The sequence below is a fragment of the Mus caroli genome, unplaced genomic scaffold, assembly GCF_978045245.1.
Source record: "Mus caroli unplaced genomic scaffold, Mus_caroli_1 scaffold_1, whole genome shotgun sequence".
NCBI classification, from domain to species: domain Eukaryota; kingdom Metazoa; phylum Chordata; class Mammalia; order Rodentia; family Muridae; genus Mus; species Mus caroli.
The window spans coordinates 63,930,088-63,946,564 of record NW_028227256.1 but is presented as its reverse complement, the minus strand read 5'-3'; the positions used below and the strand labels follow the sequence as shown (position 1 = coordinate 63,946,564).

Sequence of the window (16,477 nt, the reverse complement as noted above, 5' to 3'; positions counted from 1 at the left end):
TATAGTTAAGGAATAGCCTTGTAATCCTTATCTTAGTACACAGTAGACCACACTGGTGTGGTCCAGATCAAATATCAATTCCCTGGGATCAAGCCTTGATCATGGCATGACTAATTCATCGTGCTTCCCAGAATCCACATTTGGAAAGGAAGTGCCTCCTTGTAAACCAGGGACCAAAAATGTGAGGCTGCTATTCTAGCTGTGTTGGGGACACACCTGAAATCCCCCTTTGTAAGTTATTGAGCACTCTTTTGATCTCCTAAGAAGTTGGACTGGTATGCAGCCCCACAGAGGCTCAGTCACAGAGTCCTCACTGAGAACCTGTGTCAGCAGGTGGAGTTGCATTTCTTACATGATTGTTCCAGAGTCTCCTGTGGTTTTATATTCTCATTCTTCTTTCCTATAATTGCTGCAAGAAATGCATAGTTATCAATTTAGTTAGTTGAGGAATTCCTTCATTAATATATATTGTCCTTCCATACCCATGGGTTTCCATCCAGAGACTCAATCAACAATAACACAAAAGTGTTGGGCAAAAAGTTTGTTATTCCCTCAACAGTGTGACTATATTTACAGAGCACTTTAAGTATAACCTGCTTCAAAGCATAAATGAAGATATCCATGGGTTTCATGTTAATCACCCATTTTATATGGTGGATGTGATTGTCACTATCTTTTAGTATCTTTGGGGTGCTAGAACCAGTCTCATGGATGCCTAACAAAAATTCTGGTCTGTGTGTGTAGTTCATCAGTAGACTCTTTGTGCTGTTCAAGTTGTGCTTAAGAAGGAATTATTCATTCCTGTGTTGCTTGGTGGATGTATAACTTGCACATGTATGCACACATACAGAAGTTCTCCATTCTCCCCAGATTTTGTCCCATAAACTGGTACTTTCTCATTATAACAATTTTTTTTTCCTATTGGAAATTATAACCACTGAAAGGAAGCGAAAGAATCTTTTGTTGTACCTATAACATTTTGTGAATCAATATAATAAATAATTTTCTGCATTGACTTTTTAATATAACTGTGCTTATATTTGTCAGAAGTCACAAATTATATAGTCCAACTTCAAATGAAAAGTCACATTATCTAGTATGTATAGAAAAAAAAAGAAACTTCGGTCAAGAATGACTTAATATACAGCTACACAAGCTTTCTGCATTCTGGCTAGTTCTCATAGTGCTGGAAGATGCTGCTAGGAGGGGGTGACATTACACAGCTATGAACCCTGTAGTTTGTACTACTGACCTCAGAGCAGGCTATGCCCACTGGTACAGTATAGGCAGGACTAATAGGGTAACCAACTGATTTCTTACTGATTTGAGACCACTCACCAGGAGGAATTTTATGTCTGGTACTGTAAGCCTGGTCAGAAGCCCATGGCAGAAGAAGTCATATGCCCTGCTGGGGAAGCTACTGCTGTTGTTTTGCTAAAAGGACATGATACACCTGTCAGATTACACCTAATTATTTATGTTGATGCCCACAGGTCAGTGCTATTGTCAGTTTTTGTCAGAAAAGCTGCTTTCTGCACTGAATGGCAGCTACTATACAGGCTTAATACTGATCTAAGCATTGAAAATAAGTTCCTGTTAAGCATTTAGTCCTGAGAAGGCATCATGTCACCCCCCCAGTCTCAGAGAATATCAAGAGAGCTAGAAAGAATAGGAGAGGTTAGGGAGCCGCTGGAATCCTGCCCTGTGGGCGTGGTATAGCCATTGCTCCCTTGAACTCTTAGCAGCTGTGATTAACTACAAGAGCCCTGCACATCAGTCTTACCAGCATCCTTTCATGGAGAGGGAAGGAGTAATAGGCTGCAGCAGCCCTCATCATCTTCTCAGTGGTCAGTGGCTACAGAGGGTAGGGGACAGCAACTGATAAGATTCCCATGCATTTGTGACAACCAAGCCCATGCTCTTGAACCTTCATTAAACTCATGGGTGTACAAAAAATACAATTAAAATATGAATTTTAAAGAACTGTCACCAAGCTTGATCAGAATGGTAGAGGATACAAAGCAATAATTTCTCTAAAAGTCTATGCAAAGTAAGTTTCTCCCATTGCAGTTTGCTGATACATGACTGGCCAGTGCAGAACTGTTGGATGCTTACTTAAGGCTGAAACATAGAACCTACCTTTCTTGTGTGTTAAAGCCAGTTGGCATTTGAGATCTCTAAGTATTCTTCAGTCTCACTCTGAATTCCTATCAGAGACATAGTGGTTCCAGTATGTCACACACAAGGTCATCTTCCCTGAAATACAGTGGCCAAGTAGTAACCTGCCTTGTTAAGAATTTTAATGGTATTTGGTGGAAATAAGGTGTTGAAACAGATTGGAGTTTATGCTCGATACTGGTTACACAGATTCCCATGCCTGCCTCTGCCTGTCTGCACATAGTCTCAGGAGCATGTGTGGAGGAATCCTGCAGCCTAGGCCAGAGCCATGTTCTCTTTCTAGTCAGGCCAGCCTTCTCCTCTTATCCAAGGACCTGTCCTAAGAAACACTCTGGGAAACGGTAACAGAGGCCATGATTGCTTTATTAAAATTAAAATACTCCAAAGAGTAAGCTAAGACTTAGTTATTGTTTATTTGATACCTTGGTTATAAATACCTTTTGTGATGTACATATTTTTAAATATTTTTATGACACTTCAAGAATATTTTACTTATGGCTAGCAAGCTTGTTGTGTACAGTTAAAATATAGAAGGTGAGATTAGGCATGGCTCCCATCCATGATTCTAACACTTGGAAAGTTGAGGGAGGAGGATTCAGGGCCAATCTGGGCCATGTAGTAAGCTCTAGGCCAGGCTGGTCTATAGAGTAAGATTGTCGCAAAACAAAAGAGGTGTGTGTGTGTGTGGTTATACTTCTAGTCACGTGTATGTGAATATGCGTGTGAAGGGACTTTTGGTCCCAGTTTTGACTGCCTAGCTTCTTTGTTTCATGAGCTCTGTTGGGAACTGCAGTGTTTGCTTAACCTTCTGCATCTCCTCCTCCTCTGTGGCAAAAATTCCTTTAGTTTCCCTTTATACCACCAGATTGAGTGAGTTTGCTTGCTTCCTCTGCTGCTTAATGAGCCATCGTCCTGTTGGCTCACACTCTGGGGATCACACTCATTTCCTTCAGCAGTGTCTTTGTTGTGTCCCGTGGCCACACTACCCATTTACCTTTCCCGCATTTTTTTTTTTTTTTGGTGGAATAGACTCTCAAAATCAGAATTTTGAGTATGAAAGAGCAAACATGTTGTAGGAAATGTTTAAAAAAGAAAGGAACCGACGGGCTTCCTGTGCTACCACCAGCAACCAGTGGACCACATGGCTCCAGCTGGGTGATCTCAACTGGGCCATCTCTCTATTGACCGGAGCTCCTGGGATCTTTGGTGCCAGGCCCACGCAGTGTCCATCCACTCCACGGTCAGCCATCACAACATCCATTTACCTAGTAGAATCAGAACTCTTAAAGCTTAAAATAAACCAATCAGATTTATGTACCAATAAATTCTCCATTTACAAGATGCCAATACAATAATTTCAGAGCCAGTTTGTCTTAGTCCGGGTTTCTATTCCTGCACAAACATCATGACCAAGAAGCAAGTTGGGAAAGAAAGGGTTTATTCAGCTTACACTTCCATACTGCTGTTCATCACCAAGGAAGTCAGGACTGGAACTCAAGCAGGACAGAAAGCAGGAGCTGATGCAGAGGCCATGGAGGGATGTTCTTTACTGGCTTGCTTAGCCTGCTCTCTTATAGAACCAAGATTACCAGCCCAGAGGTGGTCCCACCCACAAGGGACCTTTCCCCCTTGATCACTAATTGAGAAAATGCCAGTTGGATCTCATGGAGGCATTTCCTCAACTGAAGCTCCTTTCTCTGTGATAACTCTAGCTGTGTCAAGTTGACACAAAACTAGCCAGTACACAGTTGATAATGATAAAAGTTTTATCCCAATTATTCTAACCTTATGATACCATAACTACCTGTGGCTGGTTCAAACCACACTGATTCATGTCTGCCTCCATTCTCCTTCTCCTCTTCTCTTAAGAAGCTGTCTCTGCAACCCTTAGCTCCGCCTCCCTTTTCCCTGTCCAATCACAGGCTTCCTCCTCACTAATGTACTTGGATAGGGAAATCCTTTGACTTATCATCCTTTCTGTTTAATTAAATTAAAAAAAAACAAAACTTTTCTTTCAAAATATAAATTGAGCACAACTATTACCATGTTGTAACGTATAAGGTATAAGATAGACCTAACACCCAGTCCAACATTTTTGTCAATAAAATAAAAACACTGTTCTCTATTCTAACTTAAAAGGGTATAATTCTGCACCCGACTTCTGTCTTGATTTCAGATTGAATGCCATCTGAAAACTATGCTTTCAAGTCTGTTCCTCTCAAAGTAAATAGCCTGGGTTGGCTGTGAGACTATAAGTATTTTTTCAACCCCGTCAGAAATCTGAGAATGACCAACATATCTGAAGATATAGGAAGCCTAACACAGCTTCCAGAACTGAGATAAATTGCAGAGACAGCTGCCTACCTGTTCAGCCCCAGTAAGTCAGGAAGTTGGAGCATCTATCTGTGTTCAGCCTTCTGGCCCAGGATCATCTGACAGACCTTTGAGATAAAGGAATATTAAAGACTAGCCTACTCTGTCTCGGCAGAACTAAGCTGTTCTAACCCGTAAATTGAGTGCTTTCAAGAACAGTACAGGTCTGCAGGAGAGATTGGCAATTTTCTGCCCAGTGGTGACCTAGCCATAAATGTACAGCCTCACCTGGAGGTGAGGTGCTCAGTTGTTTCTTTGAGTCTGGCACTACCACTGGCAACTGGACGGACCACATTGCTCCAGCCAGTGATCTCAACTTGGCCATCTCTCTCTTGACTGGAGCTCCTGGATCCATTGGTGGATCTTTGCCTTAAATATTAAAAAAAAATAATGTTTTTATTAATAATAAACCCTCCAGGAGTGGTGGTGCACGCCTTTAATCCCAGCACTCAGGAGGAGAAGCAGGCGGATTTCAGAGTTTGAGGCCAAGCCTTGTCTACAAAGTCAGTTCCAGGACAGCCAGGGCTACACAGAGAAACCCTGTCTCGAAAAGCAAAAACAAAAAAGCAAAAAAAAAGAAAGAAAGAAACAAACAAACAAACAAACCAGAATCCAAAGAAATCGGTTTCCTTTAGATTTTAGTTCCTAACCTTGCCTCTGGGGATCTTTAGCTTCCAGAAGTAGATACACCCTTCAAGGTATTTCCAGAATGGATAGTACTTACACTTTTCAAATGGAGGATAGAGGTCTCTAACTTCCACAAGGTGTGGAGAGATGAATGAGAATCAGTGAATACGAACGGCCTGCTTGGATGACAGAACTCTCACTGCTTCTCTCTGCTGTGTGGTAAATCCAGGTCTAGTCTGCATAGAGTTCTTGGTGTCTAAATGCACTTATAAGGCATCAGCTGTCTGCTACAGTAGGTGACCAGCCTAGCAGGTAGAGCAGAACTTGGAGGCTGGTGGTTAGGGGGAGGAGGAGCTGTGTGGTTTGGACAGAGAATGAGATGTGTGTTGTACTGAGATGAATTAGAAAAAGACTTCCCTGTTATAAGTCTTTGACATAATCCAAGACAGAAGGTTCCATTAATGCCCTGGGGAAGTGTCAATGTGTGCCTAGCAGGGCACTCTGGTCATTGAGTGTCTTTATTCTTCCTCCAGTGACATTCGCGGATGCACTGCTCTCTTCTAACAACGTGTTTCTATTAATATCCCACCTAAACAGATAAATGGAGCAGGGGAATACACTTCTGGTTTGAGAGTTTCCAAAAGGATACAAAACAACCTTTATGATTTTCAAATGCACTTGTTATTTTAACTCCAGAATGTAGCATGTGAAGTGCCCGGCTGAGCCCCACCTTTAGTAAGCAGAAACACTAATAAGTGCTGATGAATTCTGATCTAGAATAGAAATACCATGTCCCTTATTAGCCTAAACTCTGCTGTTGGGAGATACTGGCTCTGCACAGCATGTGTCTATAAACATTTAAACTGTATTCCATATTCTGCTATGACCAGCCCTGGTGCAAATGACTTTGGTTTAAAAATGTTAATTGTATATCACCACCTAGTGGTAGTGTAGGTGAAAACATTGTAGTTAAACTTTTGATAAGATCTTCATTGAACTGAATGCAATAATTGTTCATAATTATGTTTCCTAAGGCAGAAATGACACCAAAATAGTTCCTTCAGTTTCTTTGCAAAAGTAAATTAAGTTCATTTTGTTTCCAAAATCTGTAGGGTTGATGTGTTTGTATTAATACTTGATTAACAATTCTTATCTGACCTTGAGGCAAGTGTTCTGGTCACTGCAGTAGCTGAGCTTGTATATAGTGAACAGATTTGTTTTCTTAGCCCCAGTGTTACTTAGATACAAGTTCTGTCATAAGGGAAAAGATAGAAGTATGGTTTTCTTAGCAAATGTTTTTAAGTTCTTTGAAAATGGGGGGCTGACCAAGTTCCTCTGCCTGGGGCCATGTCGATTGCCCTTCATATCCTCTCAGAAGCACCTCTGAGATCTGAAGGCTCTTCTTTGTGAAGTCTTCTGTTTCTGTAAATGTGTTTCAAAAGGAGAGTCTTCTGTAGCCCAAAATGACCGGAACTGATCCTGCTGCACCTCCCAGGTGCTAGCAGTGTATCTAGTGTGTTCCAGCTTGCTCAGCTTCTGTGACACTTCTTACTCCATGAAGAGCCTTGAACTGCCTGGTTACTCAGCATAGGTCATAGTAGCAAAACAAGGCACAAAAATCTTTATAGCACCCTTTGTAGAATCATTCTGGGAAATGATTTAGAGTACATGTGCCGTCATTTGCATTCCTCAAAGACCTGCATAGGCATATACTAAAAAAGAACTGGATCAAAATTGTTGGATCATAAGGCATGTAAGACATCTTAGACAGATCCCTCTAGAAATAGTTTACCCTCCAAGAAACAGAAAACATATATATAATTAAGTATATAATACATATTTTAAATAAAATATATATACATGAGTATATGTGCGCGCGCGCACACACACACACACACATATATATATATATATATATATATAGAGAGAGAGAGAGAGAGAGAGATAGATACATACATATACATCCCTTACAGCCTCACCAATGCCAGTACTTACAGTATTAACCTGATTCAGTAGCCCCAAAGTATTGTATCATTTTTTGATTTTAGTTTGTTACCACCAGGATTGACCTTGACTATTAAAAAAAAAATTTATATGTATTAGCTGAGCAGTGGTAGCGCACACCTTTAATCCTAGCACTTGGGAGGCAAGGCAGGCAGATCTCCGTGAGTTTGAGGCCAGCCTGGTCTACAGAGCAAGTTCCAGAACAACCAGGACTACACAGGGAAACCCTTTCTTGAAAAAAAAACAAAATAAAAAATAATAAGTGCTGCCATTTGTGACTTCTTTGAGTACAGGAGTAATTGGAGGCTGAGGATGTAAGTCAGAATGGTCACTTGAGCATCCTGCCCATGACACTGTGGCCATTCTAGCCCTGTTGTGAAGGGGAATGAAGAAGGTGTGAGCTAGCCTTTACATACTTGGCTGATTGAGATGTACCAGTCTCCTGCAGCATGGCATTCTTCTATAAGCCTCTCTTTCTACCAAGGAGCAAGCAACCATAAAATACCCTTTATTCCATAAGTGGAGAGAGGGCCTAGGGATTAAGAGCAGAGCACTGATTGCTCTTGCAGAGGACCTAGGTTCAATTCCCAGCATCCACATGGTGACTCACAACCTCCATGACTCCAGTTCCAGGGGATTCCAAACCTCCTTCTGACTACTGCAGGACCAGGCACAGGTGTGCTGCAGTGCCTCACTAAATGAAACACTCATGTATAAAATACAAAGAATAAATCTAGATTTAAAGTGTGTTTCATTTTTAAAAACAGGAGTCCCTTATCCCTTTCCTCAGCCCTTGTTGCATGTCCATCAGCTACTTTAAACACAGAGTCATCTCATTCTGCTTACAGGAACAGGTCTTCTTCATTTTAGGCACCAAGTGTGCCTCCCTCCCAGTCGATGATAGACCCGAGGTAGAGAAGGGGATGTGAGAGGAATATTTCCTTTCTCACAAATGCTATTCTGCCTAACTAGATCCTCTTTGCTGTATGCACTGGTGTGCAGCTGGCCTATTGGAACAGTTACCATGGTTTTGTGTGTCTGAGTTTCTTGTGGTTTTGATCTGGGTAAATACTGTTGGCCTTGCAGGGGTTATGGCTATATGCTACCTTAGCTATGTGTGTTAAATAAAAGTGTGAACAATGGTCTAGTTCTACCAAATGGGCAAATATTTACTAGAAATAAGACCACATATGATATGTTTCATAGCCTGCTCTTGTAGCTTAGAGAAAGCCCAAGGACGGTGGTACACAGTCCACACCTGCAACCCTGTCAGCTCATTCCACCAAGAAAGCCCTTTCCTGAAATTCCTTACTGCTTTTATTAACCAGTTCTTGGGATGGTTTTTGGTAGAAAGTGTTGGGTCACTGTACCTATTGATTCCATCCATCCTGTGTGAGCTGTCATACTGCCAATGCTGTTCAGCCATATGCTGATGGTCCAAAAGTGAGTTTTCAGCCTGACAGCAAACAGGATTTTACAGTCAGAATTCATTCTTAGAGATGGGACATGGAGCTTAGTATATTGTAAAATACCAAAGAACATTTGATTTTGTAGAAAGTCCCTGGGTTTTTATACTAAGTATCACTTTAAGTTTTGACCAAATGTGAAGTGTTTTAATAACTTACATGGGAATCTCATTGAAGTTCATAGGCGATTTAGAGAAAATTGAGGTGCGTGTTTGAAACTCCACGTGATTAAAAATTCTAAAACAGCATGAACACCACCACCCCCAACCGAACAAAACAAAAACTCACAGAAACTCATTCTCGGAGCTTTGGCTGCCTAGTCTGTGTGTTCTCTTGCAAGTGTCCTCCCCTGGGCTCTCCCCCACTTTCTGGTTGCCTGGGGTTCTGTTGCTCAGCTGCCCATGTTTGAGCCCTGTGCCTTCTTCTGGGCTGAGTGAGCAGCAGGGTTTACCCGTTTCATGGAACCACAGGGCAGATGGTGCCTCTAGTCTCTGAGGAAGATCTTCAGTGTCTCCCTTACAGAGCTGGCTCCTGTGGGTTCTGTTGCAGTTGCTTCTGCTTGGGGCTTTTGCTCCCTGGCTTGGGGCGGGGGGGGGGGGGGGAGAGGGGAGAGAGAGAGGGGGCAGGGGAGGGAGGGGGAGGGGAGGGGGAGAGGAGAGAGAGAGGAAAGAAAACAAACTCAGTCTATTTTTTTATTAAGGACTTCCTTTCCTGTTCATCCTTGAGACAAAACTTCTGGGGGCATTTTCAGCCCCCAGGTGCCCACTTCTGTGTTTTGGCCTGTACTGAGGTCAGGCCACAGGAATATTGAAAGAGGAAAAGAACCCTCCAATTTAGTATGCCAGATTCTGCCCCACTATTAGCTGTCATTTCCTTTCCAGAGTGCTCAAATAGCTACCATGTATATCCTGCCCAGGTTGTTGGCACTGTATTTAATGGGAGAGGGAAGGGTGGAGTCCACTTTGTGCTGCATAACTGGAAACAGAACCCATAGAAACTTTGAAAAAGCTGCACTGCATACAGCAATGAGAACCTAATAAATTATAATGTTCAGTTTCACAGGATATTGTTTTGCCACTTACAAAGAATGCGTGCTGGGTAGGTCTTGAAAGCTGTCGTGGTACTGTTCTAGGATAAATTCATACCTATATATACATGTATTTGTTCTTATATGTACATAGATCTAGAAATAGGCCAATTGCATATGTTACCTTGTAGCCGGCCAACCAGGCTGCAGTGAAGGCAAGTAGGATGCAGCAAGCATTTCATTAAAGCCAGTAGCTCTCTGAGCATCTTCGATTAGCTGGGCTAAATGCTGTAAGGCAGCACTTGGCTAGCTCCCCCATCCTCACTGCTTAAGCACAAGTCTTAAAGCCAACGTATGTGAGACGCTAGGGAGAATCAGGGAACCTAGGTCTTACTTGTGCATTCTCCTGGTGTTTGACCAGTCCCATTGTGAACTCAATATGGGCTAATTTTAACTGTGATTTTAGGTATGTATGCTTATGTGTTGGTGTTTATATTTTTTAATAGACCACTTGATATGCCAGTGTCTGACCCCTGTCAGGTGATCATAGACACATGTTTCTATTCCTAGGCTCATTCACCTAAATAAGATTGATCCCCACGTACCAAATGAAATGCTCTATGGCCGCATAGGCTACATCTTTGCTCTGCTTTTTGTCAATAAGAACTTTGGAGAGGAGAAGATTCCTCAGAGCCATATTCAGCAGGTAATACAGTTCTGTGGGGTTTAGGAGTGTTTTAGGCAGCTGCTTATGTACTGTTTGTCTCATCACTTAGTACGTCCTATATAGGAAGACCATGGGTTTGACTCCTATAGGTGAGGCACAAGTCAGAGAGCCACAGCCTCATACTCGGTCTGTGAGAAGCCCTGGCAGGAGCCAAGGGAGTCAGAAGGCCATCCTGCTCTAGTTGCTGGTTCAAGGCCCTTCTGGGGCAGATGAAGGCCAAATCTCATCTCTCAGACACAAGTATCTCCTTCAGTGCCAGGAGGAGTTTGTGCTTTTCATCAAAAGATGTGTGGTTTCTTAAAGTGCTAATAAGGAGAGTTGGGGTTCCTCCCCAGCCTCAGTCTGCTAGACAGCATGCATTCACACGTCTCAGAAGGGAACTGTTCTTCCTGGTGGAAGATAGTATCTGATTCCCTTCCAGGAATTCAGTACTTCTTAACAAAAAGTCCCTTGCCTCTACCAAGAATACTTCTTGTCTAACCGTCTTGTTATTTTGCTTGGCTTTCTCCCTGTAGATTTGTGAAACCATCTTAACCTCTGGGGAAAACCTATCTAGAAAGAGAAACTTTGCGGCAAAGTCTCCACTGATGTATGAGTGGTACCAGGAATATTACGTGGGGGCCGCTCATGGCTTGGCGGGCATTTATTACTACCTGATGCAGGTAAGGGATGCTTAAGGTGAGACTGTAAGCTGTCTTGGCTGGGGAGCAGATCCTGGTACTGTCTTCCTGTCACCCACTGATTCACACTTCCTGTAATCATCTGGCCTCAGCAGAGGTGCAGTAGCCAGGGTGCTCTTCAAGTGTGACAGCCTGAAGACACTGTCCTGGGGATGCTGCTTGAACCATGTGTCATGCACTCCCAGTGTGCCCTGGAGCAGGATCATGACCTCTAATTCTCTGTGTCGTGTTCTTTGCTCTTCTTTCTCAGAAAATGCCTTGAGTTATAAGTATTATTCACTATTATAAAGAAAACCCACTGAAACAAACTTTAGGAGTAAAAACAAAAATCAATAAAGAAAAAGGAGCACACACTGCCTAAGGCTCACTGGGAGAGCAAAGCCAGGAAGACTACCCAATGGATTTTGTGCTCTGCCCCATAGTTCTCAGGTTCTGACAGTAGTGAGAGGCATCACCCAAAGCTAGAAAGACAGAAGACAAATAGAACTCGAATAAACTTGATTTGGGGAAGGTCAGAAAGAGAATTCAGAGGGTGCCGAGTTCTAAGGCAACAATTGGTACTTGCAAATGAGAATTTATGGCAGAGGAAATGGGTTCTTTATGGCAGCAGAGGCAAGCGCCTCTTTACAAATCACATTGTCACATAAAGGAAGGTATTGTTACTCGTGTGTCTAGCATGGTGCATGGATATATATGTCACCTTCTAGCTGCAAGAACCATGCCATACCTCTTCTCAACTCCTGATTGCTATAGAATAGAGTCACAGTTTGGGAGCAGTGATGAGAGGCCATTCATTCATTCATTCATTCACTCTATTTTCTAGTAGAAGTTATATAATTAGCATTTTGACAACCAAGATTTAAATTCCTTTTCCTGGAATGTTCCCTTGGTGACCCTTATTTCTAGAACTACATGTAGATTCTTAAACATCTTTCATGAAAAGAGGGTTTGTGTCTTTTGACGTTGAGGATAAGTTAAAATTGTACATCTCAGTGAATGGTTAGCCTTTTTGACCTGTCATTAAATCTGATAATCAAGAGATAGCTACCCTGCCTCTTTTTTGCTAGCTCTAAAAAGAAATATGAAAAACATAGGATTGATTTTTTTAATTTCCAAGTTGTTATCTACTTGAAATGATGAAGGTTTTAGTAATGAAAATCTGTTCGTGACCATGCTTAGCTATCAACATTGAACAGTATTACTTCTAGGCCATGTTGGATAACTCCCAAGGAAGACTCACTCCGCTTTAATACTTTGTATTGATAATCTTCATGTAAAGTACTATTCTTACATGCCTTGAAGAACACAGAATGCTAAGAACTTACTACATCTTGTCATTTCCAGCACCATCCACTGACTGTGCACCCCTCACTCCGCATGCCCTGTCCTCTGTGTCTTTTACACTTTTTTTTTCTTTTTTTGGTTTTCTGAGACAAGGTTTCTCTGTATAGCCCTGGCTGTCCTGGAACTCACTTTGTAGACCAGGCTGGCCTCGAACTCAGAAATCTGCCTGCCTCTGTGTCTTAAATAATGAACAGGCCCTGAATTAAAAACAGTATCAAAAAGTAAATGAGTTTATATCCCAAATATCATTCATGTGCCTTGTATCACCATGACTTATAAATCTCTTATGTCCTAGTATCAGAATAATCCAGCATACAAGACATTCCCAATTGGGTGTTGGGCACACTGCACCTCTGCATCAGGTCTCAGGTCCCCCAGTCCTGTGTCCTTCTCTGTTACAGACAGCACCCGCCACCTCTCTGTCTTAAAGCGGGAGCCAGACTTGGTGGTCAGTGCATCTCTGCACTCAACAAACATCTATTTCACCCTTGTTTGCAAGTATTGACTTGGAAAGAGTTCCTATGACTATGTCCATAACAGCAAATAACACATACAGAAGACCTTTTGAGTTCAATAATGGCCCAACTGTAGTTTGTCCTATTTCTTTAAAATCATAAAACAAGATTAAAATGAGACTATCTAGCAAGCAGATGAGGAAATCGGGAGAGATGTGAAGCCTTTTAATGACTTCATATTTCCTTTTTAGGCATGATTTTTTTTTTCTTTTTTCTGGTTTGGTTTTCAACTCATTTTGAGTTTTAGGAATGTCATTTTCTTCAGCAGAACTAATAATGTTGTTTCTCCTTTTTAGCCCAGCCTTCAGGTGAACCAAGGAAAGTTGCATAGTTTGGTGAAGCCCAGTGTAGACTTTGTCTGCCGGCTGAAGTTTCCTTCCGGCAATTACCCTCCATGTTTGGATGATACCAGAGACCTGCTTGTCCATTGGTGCCACGGTGCTCCTGGGGTCATCTATATGCTCATCCAAGCATACAAGGTACCTCATGTTCTCTTGTTTAACAACAACAACAAAATAGCAAACACTTGTATACCTTAACACTATTCTCAATCATGAAAGGATTATGAACAGCTTTTGGAGCTAAGGTCATTGTACTGATGGTTAGCATCCATTCTCCCAGTGTCCATCGTACCACAGTGGACACCATCCTCATAACACAGGAAGCTGCTTCACTGACAGAGTAGCCAAGATGATAACAGAAGTGGCAGAGCCAAGATAAATACCCCAGAAGCATGACTGAAAGCAGAATTCTTACACATTGCTTCAGCAATGTGAAATGGTACAGCTGCCATGCAGAAAGACTGCTGGTTCTTAAACAAATCAAGCCCTTGACATACAACCTAGCAGTTCCACTCTAGACCCACCCTCCCCCAATGACTATCCATAACAGCTCTGCTTGAAGCCAAATGTGAAAAATATCTGAGCATCCGCTATCCATCAACAGATGAATATATAGGTAAAATATGGTGTGCACATGCCATGGAATTGTATCTACTTATAAAGGGGATGGAATTCTAATGTACACTGTAATACTCACAAACTTTGAAAATGTGCTAAGCAAAATAAGCAAACACCCAGAAATGCAATACAGAAGAGAAAATTGCATGCATATGGAGTGATGGCTAGTGGGAATTGTCTAGACTAGGGAAATTACAGACAGAAAATAGAAGGTGTCAGGGTCAGAAGTGGAAAACAGGGAATGCTGCTTAATATATAGTGGTAAGAATGGAAGCGATGCTGGGTGCGCAACTTCATGACTGTGATGCCACTGCATTGTACACATAAAGATGCAATCCCAGTGCTGGAGCTGGACACAGGAAGGGCCCTAGAGCTACCTGGTCAGCTAGGATTGCCCAGTCCTTGTGCTCCAGGGTAAGAGACACTATCCTAACAAATAGTTGGAAAAGCAATTAGTGAAAACACCTGATCTGGACCTTTGACCTCCAAAGGTACTACACGCATGTGCACACATAAGAACACGTACATAAACACACAAAATTACAACAGCTCATAGATTCTTCCCTAGTGTGTAAAGACATTCTAATGGTGAAGGGTGTCAGTTACTCAAGTTGTATAGCAAGTGTGTTCTTTAGAGGGAATTGGTGATAAGAGCAAATGGCCAGTTCAGTATTGCTGCTGCATCTGTCTCTCTGTCTCTCTCAGTATTGCTGCTGTATCTGTCTCTCTGTCTCTGTCTCTCTCTCTCTCTCTCTCACACACACACACACACACACACACACACACAGCTTAGATCAAGCATACACGATCAGGCCCAGTTATTTTATAAAGCAAAGCTAGTTACATTAGTTCACTTTTGCTATGATAATACACTGACTAAAAGCAGCTTGGAGTAGGGAAGGGAAGGAAAGATTAGTCCAACGTGAAGGGAAGCCAGGGCAGGAACCTGAGGCAGGAAGTGAAGGAGAGTCCATGGATGGATTCTAGTTACTAGTTTCCTTCCCCTGCCTTGCTCATCCTTCTTTCTTATACAACCAAGACTACCTGCCAGGTGATTGCACCCCCAACAGTGGACTAGGCCCTCCTCTTACATTGATCAACAATCAAGGAAACACCCCACAAATATGCCCACAGGCCAGTCTGATGAGGACAGTTTCTCAGTGGAGGTTCCCTCCTCCCAAGTGTGCCTAGTCTTGTGTCAAGGTGACAAAACCTAACTATGATACAAGTCAGTATCTGCACTTCCTGTTGCTGCATTCCTTACTTCTCGGCCTGCCTCCTCCTCTTCTTCCCCACCTTGCCTTCTCAGGTAGGAAGAGCTTTGTAGCCCCAATGACAGAACTCACATATGTCCCTTGACTCTGCAGGTGTTCAAAGAGGAGCGTTACCTGTGTGATGCCCAGCAGTGTGCTGACGTGATCTGGCAGCACGGGCTACTGAAGAAGGGCTACGGGCTGTGCCATGGTGCTGCAGGGAATGCCTACGCTTTCCTGGCACTCTACAACCTCACACAGGATGTGAAGTATCTGTACAGGGCCTGCAAGGTAAGAGCCAGGCTGGGCGTGGAGAAGCAGCTCCTTGGGAGGCTGAAAAGGTCCATGAGCTTAGAGTTAACACACATGTTGTTTAAGGAAAACCTCGAGAACTATTCAGTACAGTTAACATCCCTTTAAAGGGTAGATTCTGCTTGGACATTTGTAGGAGCAAAGGCTGAAGGGTGAAGGGTTATTTTGTTTTGGTACCCTTGGCAACAGTGTTCTTACTGCTCACTAAACTCCTCCCAAGCCATGCAGCTGCCTCCAGACCTCCCATTCCTCAGCCATTTCTCCTTGTCTCTCACTTTATAGTTTGGGAATTATTCAAAGTAACGCAGGCAGTTTTTGTGAGTTCCTAGAATTCGGAAGAAATAACTACAGTAATTGAACTCGGTCTCATTTTCAGTTTGCTGAGTGGTGCTTAGACTACGGGGAGCATGGATGCAGGACAGCAGACACCCCCTTCTCCCTCTTTGAAGGTATTTATTTTTCACACATGACTTAACTCCTAAGATCATCAGCTACCATTCTGCTTGGTGATAATCAGGTGTAACCACAATCTGATTTTTATAGTCCATTCTTAAACATGTACCACCTTATTTCCTGAAATGTCAGGTCGGTGAGCAAGGCTGGGGGTCTAGCTCAGTTGTTACAGTACTTGCTTAGTCTACCCAAAGCCCTGAGTTCATCTTCCACACTACATAAACTAGGCATATTGGCATATACCCACATATCTATAATCCCAGCACTCAGGGGTAGAGACAGTAGAGACTGGAAGATCAGCAATTCAACTAGGCCATTTACTTGTTTAAGGCCAGCCTGGACTGTGTGAAACCCGGTGCCAAAATAAATAAATAAATAAATAAATAAATAAATAAATAAATAAATAAGTCAATGAGCGTATTACCTCAGACTATAATATTAGTAGCTGTCATGGTGACCACCATTTATGAACCCAGGTATATGCTGAGTCATAGATACAGAGCCTCTGGGAGGTAAGTGGCCACGAGGCAGTGCTGAAGAAGCTCGCATGTGGCAAGGT

General features: G+C 42.5%; 1 protein-coding gene across 3 annotated transcripts in view; it reads left to right on the top strand.

Moving 5' to 3' along the window:
* The window catches only part of Lancl1 (LanC like glutathione S-transferase 1), a 40,027-nt gene that overhangs the window by 20,168 nt on the left and 3,382 nt on the right, over positions 1-16,477 (top strand). For all 3 annotated transcript variants that reach the window (XM_021167262.3, XM_021167254.2, XM_021167271.3), the window contains exons 5-9: positions 10,246-10,381; positions 10,918-11,064; positions 13,238-13,420; positions 15,268-15,444; positions 15,842-15,914. In XM_021167262.3, the coding sequence (XP_021022921.1) occupies positions 10,246-10,381; positions 10,918-11,064; positions 13,238-13,420; positions 15,268-15,444; positions 15,842-15,914 (716 nt within the window). The remainder of the gene's footprint in view (positions 1-10,245; positions 10,382-10,917; positions 11,065-13,237; positions 13,421-15,267; positions 15,445-15,841; positions 15,915-16,477) is intronic.